Source organism: Eufriesea mexicana, unplaced genomic scaffold (genome assembly GCF_001483705.2).
Source record: "Eufriesea mexicana isolate 0111107269 unplaced genomic scaffold, ASM148370v2 scaffold8090, whole genome shotgun sequence".
Taxonomy (NCBI): Eukaryota; Metazoa; Arthropoda; class Insecta; order Hymenoptera; family Apidae; genus Eufriesea; species Eufriesea mexicana.
In genome coordinates this window covers 218,080-223,038 of record NW_016915858.1, presented here as the reverse complement: position 1 = coordinate 223,038, position 4,959 = coordinate 218,080, and the positions used below count along the sequence as shown (strand labels likewise).

General features: G+C 26.6%; 1 protein-coding gene across 1 annotated transcript in view; it reads left to right on the top strand.

Annotated features, from left to right (window-relative positions):
* Positions 1-228: 228 nt before the first annotated feature.
* The window catches only part of LOC108552806 (uncharacterized), a 9,144-nt gene continuing 4,413 nt past the window's right edge, over positions 229-4,959 (top strand). Inside the window, exons 1-7 of the mRNA XM_017907475.1 lie at positions 229-302; positions 505-714; positions 787-987; positions 1,058-1,197; positions 1,272-1,526; positions 1,605-1,763; positions 1,845-2,338. Coding sequence (XP_017762964.1) covers positions 261-302; positions 505-714; positions 787-987; positions 1,058-1,197; positions 1,272-1,526; positions 1,605-1,763; positions 1,845-2,338 — 1,501 coding nt within the window. The 5' untranslated portion in view covers positions 229-260. The remainder of the gene's footprint in view (positions 303-504; positions 715-786; positions 988-1,057; positions 1,198-1,271; positions 1,527-1,604; positions 1,764-1,844; positions 2,339-4,959) is intronic.

Genomic DNA, 4,959 nt, shown 5'->3' with positions numbered 1-4,959 from the left:
TAACTTTATTTATAAATATATTTTCAAATTTTAGTTCTATTATTTTTTTTTAAACAAGGATCTAAAATATTAAATTTACAACCTTTTTACTACTACAAGTTATTTTACGGTAGTACCTCATCTGTCACTTTAATTGTATAGTTCAATTTCCATCAAGTAACGGACGTTTCCATTTGGTTGACTGATTTAGAAGTGACTAAAGATTTAATATGAAATATTATTGACGAAGGATTTTTTTGTATTAAAGAAGACTTACAAACATGAGTAATATTTATATACAAGAGCCACCCACTACGGGTAAAGTAAGTAATAGTTAATAATATTCCAATGATTGTATATTTTATTCTAAAAATATAACCTATATACAATATTTACTTTTTAAATTTCTATACTAATATATTAAATAATTTCTAATTTAAATTACAATAATAAATAATAAATTTTAATAAATTTGATTTTAAAAGTATTTTACATTAATAAAACTAATATATTTGTTATGACTAGGTTATAATGAAAACAACTGTTGGTGATATTGATTTAGAATTATGGGCAAAAGAAACTCCAAAAGCATGTAGAAATTTCATACAATTATGTATGGAAGGTTATTATGATGACACTATATTTCATAGAATTATTAAAGGATTCATAGCACAAGGTGGTGATCCCACAGGTACAGGAGAAGGTGGTAAAAGCATATATGGAGAACCATTTAAAGTGAGACTATATTTAAAAATAAAATGAATTCCTTTTTTATTCAAAAATAATTATTAGATATATATGTTTTAGGATGAATTTCATACCAGATTACGTTTTTGTCGACGAGGTTTAATTGCTATGGCTAATGCTGGAAAAGATGATAATGGTTCTCAATTCTTTTTTACACTTGGTTCTACACCAGAATTGCAGAATAAACATACAATCTTTGGTAAAGTTACTGGAGAAACTATATATAACATGCTTAAACTCGAAGAAGCACTTGTAGATGAGGTAAATTTAATGTTTACCAAAAAATATATCAAAAATTAATATAAATATAATATTTCCTCTTTTTTTTTAGAATGATAGACCACTTTACCCTCCAAAAATTATGAAAACTGAAATATTGAACAATCCATTTTCTGATATTATACCAAGAATAATAATACAGGAAAGTGAAGAAATAAAGGAGAGTTCAAAAACTAAAACAGCAGGAGTAAAGTAAAAATCATATATATGTTTGTATTACTAAGCCCTGTTAGTATTATTCTTTGCAATGAAAAATTTTGTTACAGAAATTTCAATCTTTTATCATTTGGTGAAGAAGCAGAGGAAGATGAAGAAGAATCTGTGATATTAAATAAAAAGTTTAGAGGTAAAGGCAAATCAGCTCATGATCATTTAACTGATCCAAAATTAAGCTCACAGCCAGCTGTTGAGCCACCTGGACCTCCAAATAAAAAAAGGAAAGAAGACCGTAGTAGCGATTGGGAAAGTGACGACGAAGTAAAAACTCAAGAAGAATTAGAAGTTATAAAAAAAGAGAAAGAGTTAGTTCATTGTTTACATTATAACTATGTTATAGAAAGTAGGAATTTTTATTGACTGTCTTATATTTATATTTTCAGAGCAATGAAGGAAAGGATAAAAAATAAATTGAGAGATACAAAAAAAGAACCAAAAAAAGTGGAAAATTATAAAATAGATGATGTTGAAGGTGATAAAGATGTAAAGGAAAATGAATATTATCTTGGAAAAGATAGAGATGAAGAGCGTAAAAAAAGGGCGTAAGTTTTTTTTATTAAGTATAATTTATTAGTATTTTTTATTAGATTTTATTTAAATGTTTATATGTAATTATTATACAGCGATGAAATTAGAAAAGAAATTCGGGATTTAAAACGTGACGTTAAAAATGAAAAAAAAGCAAAAGAAGAAAATAAAAAAATTAAACAAGCTCAAGAAGAAAGAAAAGAAAAAAAAACAGAAATTATGAAAGAATACGTTGAGACTCAAGAAAAATACAAGGTAGCAAAGTTAAAATTGCCTAAAAAGGGAAAAAGTCGTGAAGACTTTACAATGGACTTATTAAATAAGTTTAAATCTAAACTTCAAAATGCTAAAGAAACTGTAGGAGAAAAATCGCCGAGTCCGACAGAAAAAGAAAGTAGTAAAGAGGAAGATTTTGACCCAACTGATGAGTCTTGGATGGTACACGCATTACATTGTGAAGAAAAAGTACCTGTTCTTGCCAAAGATGCGAGTACAAAAGACGATGATTGGTTTGAAATTTACGATCCTCGAAATCCACTCAATAAACGGCGAAGAGGAGAAAAATCGTCCAAATTGAAAGATGACAAAAGTAGACGAATTGATTCTCGCCGCAAGTAACATATATCATAAAATACGTTATAATATAACGTACAAGTAATTGAAACATTTTTTCATTCACTTGTTTTATGTACAGAATTATGTATAAAATATATGTTATATTAAATACATTTTTTTCTAACAAAAATTAAAATATGATACATTTACCGAAGAAGTGGAAATAGTTAAAAAACTGGTAGTTTTAAATTCTAAAATGTAATCATAAATTTTTTATCTATTACTTTACATAATACAGCATTTTATACTTTCGTATTAGCTGAGAAAAAGATATATATATATGTATATATATGCTTTCAATGTCGTATGGTTATGTTTACCGGAATTCAAGAGATAACTTCAATATTTTGATGGTAAAGATGGATAACGGTAATGCTATGATTTTGTGTAAATAGACGTTCAGATCATAGCTTATCCCGGGCACAGTAAAACTTGATAAGGCACTGATACAAAGCATGACATGTTCGTTCACTGATTCAGTTGATCTGTTGACAGCGAACGATACACATCGGGTATTTATGTAACTTCGTGATCAAATAAATGCAATTGACTACTTTATTTAATGAAATATACATTTATTAAATACTAGGGAAAGTAAAGTTAAATAATCCTCTAAAAAGGAGAATAATTTAAATGATAAACTAGACAATAAATACATTTTGATAAAACAATCTTTTGTTCTTAAAAATGTTACAATTATTTTTGACGAACTATATACTATAATTCTTTTTAATAAGGTATCACCATATACATATGTTCTGTGATTGTGCGTCTTATTGTTTTTAACACTGTTCACGTGTGAAAATAGTGATCCTAAGTGTTTTATGCCGCGCTTCTACACGGAGAATGCCAACGACGCCATTAAAAATAGATATACTCGGTATGCTTTGTTTCGTTCGTATATTTTATCAATCATTTTGAAAATGTAATAATAAAGCGATATTTATGTTTTTAATAACTTATTTAATTTTTATAAATTATCGCATTGTTTTAAAATAAATAATCTATAACATATATGAATTTAATGTTAACTGTTTATTTCTGAACAAATTTAATTTATCTATGCCAAGGTAAACTGCGTATTTTAACTATTGAATCTTTTGCGATGACATTCCGACTTTTCACCTTTCTCCTTTGCCACGTGGTGTATTGAAATGTGAGCGCATCGTATGTGCACACATATACTACAATCGAATAGCAGAGCTTTAAATAAGGTCCATCAAAATCATATTAACATTGTTAGGCGAATTAACTAATTATACAATGACAGTATTTATTTAAGCCACAGTAAGTAGTCAAGAAATGTATTGCCCTTTGAAATGAAATATAATACTTCACTCTTTAACTGTATATTCTTCTTTAATATAGCTCATTTAATCATAATAACAGTAAATTATCTTACTTCGCAAGATAGAAGAAGTTTTATTTTTATATTCCGATGTTCATGTACCTATATAAAGGCTTTTTGTGTATGCGTGCGTAGTGGTCAACGAAGAACAATTAGAACAATTTGAATGTATAAACGCGTACTATACTATTTTTTATTCAATATACGAAATGGTAATATTATGAAGTTTTATATTTATTTTTTTTAATTTCCTATAGGTAATTAATTAATTAAATAGTGTTGTGAATAGTAAAATGTAATACAATTTTTTGATATTTAATTCTACATTTATGTATTTATAAGACAGAAAAACACATTGTCATTTTTACTTTCAATACATGTAATAGAATCTTTTTCATTAAAGTTATTTTATAAAAAAAAAGGTGAGTTTTGAGATAAACGATATCACTTAAATCGAAATTCCAAGTTAGAATTATTTTATCGGTATATACATGTACATATATATTTATTATGTTAAGAATATACATGTGGGATACCAAAAAATAATAGGATTCCATGTATGGTAATTTCATAAATAAGGATTATCATTTTTATTAGGTAAAAAAGATAAACGATAAAGCCACTGTTCTCGTATTCATCAAATCTACATATATACGCTTATCGAAAGCTGTTAGTTCAATGATTGCATTCGCTCGAAAACACGAAACCTAACCTATTTAATAATTCTAAGCAAAAATTACTTAACTGTTATAATATATATTTGATTCTACTTTTATAATTTCAGATTAATTTGGGAAATTTTCAATGACATTTAATTTATTATAAGCTTCGCCTTAAATTTTTTTTTGTTCGTAATGAGCTCATTCAAGAACATTTGTACGATAAAAATCGGTTATAAACGTTATAAGTCTTTATGATACGAATGCATTTCGTCATCATTGATTCTTATTTATCGCGAACATATTTTAATTTGAAATATATATGTGCGTACTTTGTTGCTACAAATGACATCAACAAGATAGCGATTCGAAATATCGAGAACCACTACTACTTGTGGCGTCGTAAAATAAAAAATTACGTTTCTAAGAAAAGTCATTGAATTTTTAATCAGTCTAGAAATTTTATTAGTTTTGCGCGGTTTTTCATAAAAATATGTCACATTTTTCATAATTACGTGTCAGTGAAAGTAAAAGTAATTTTTAAATAATGAATAAACGTATATGGAAATTTATATATATACCTGAATG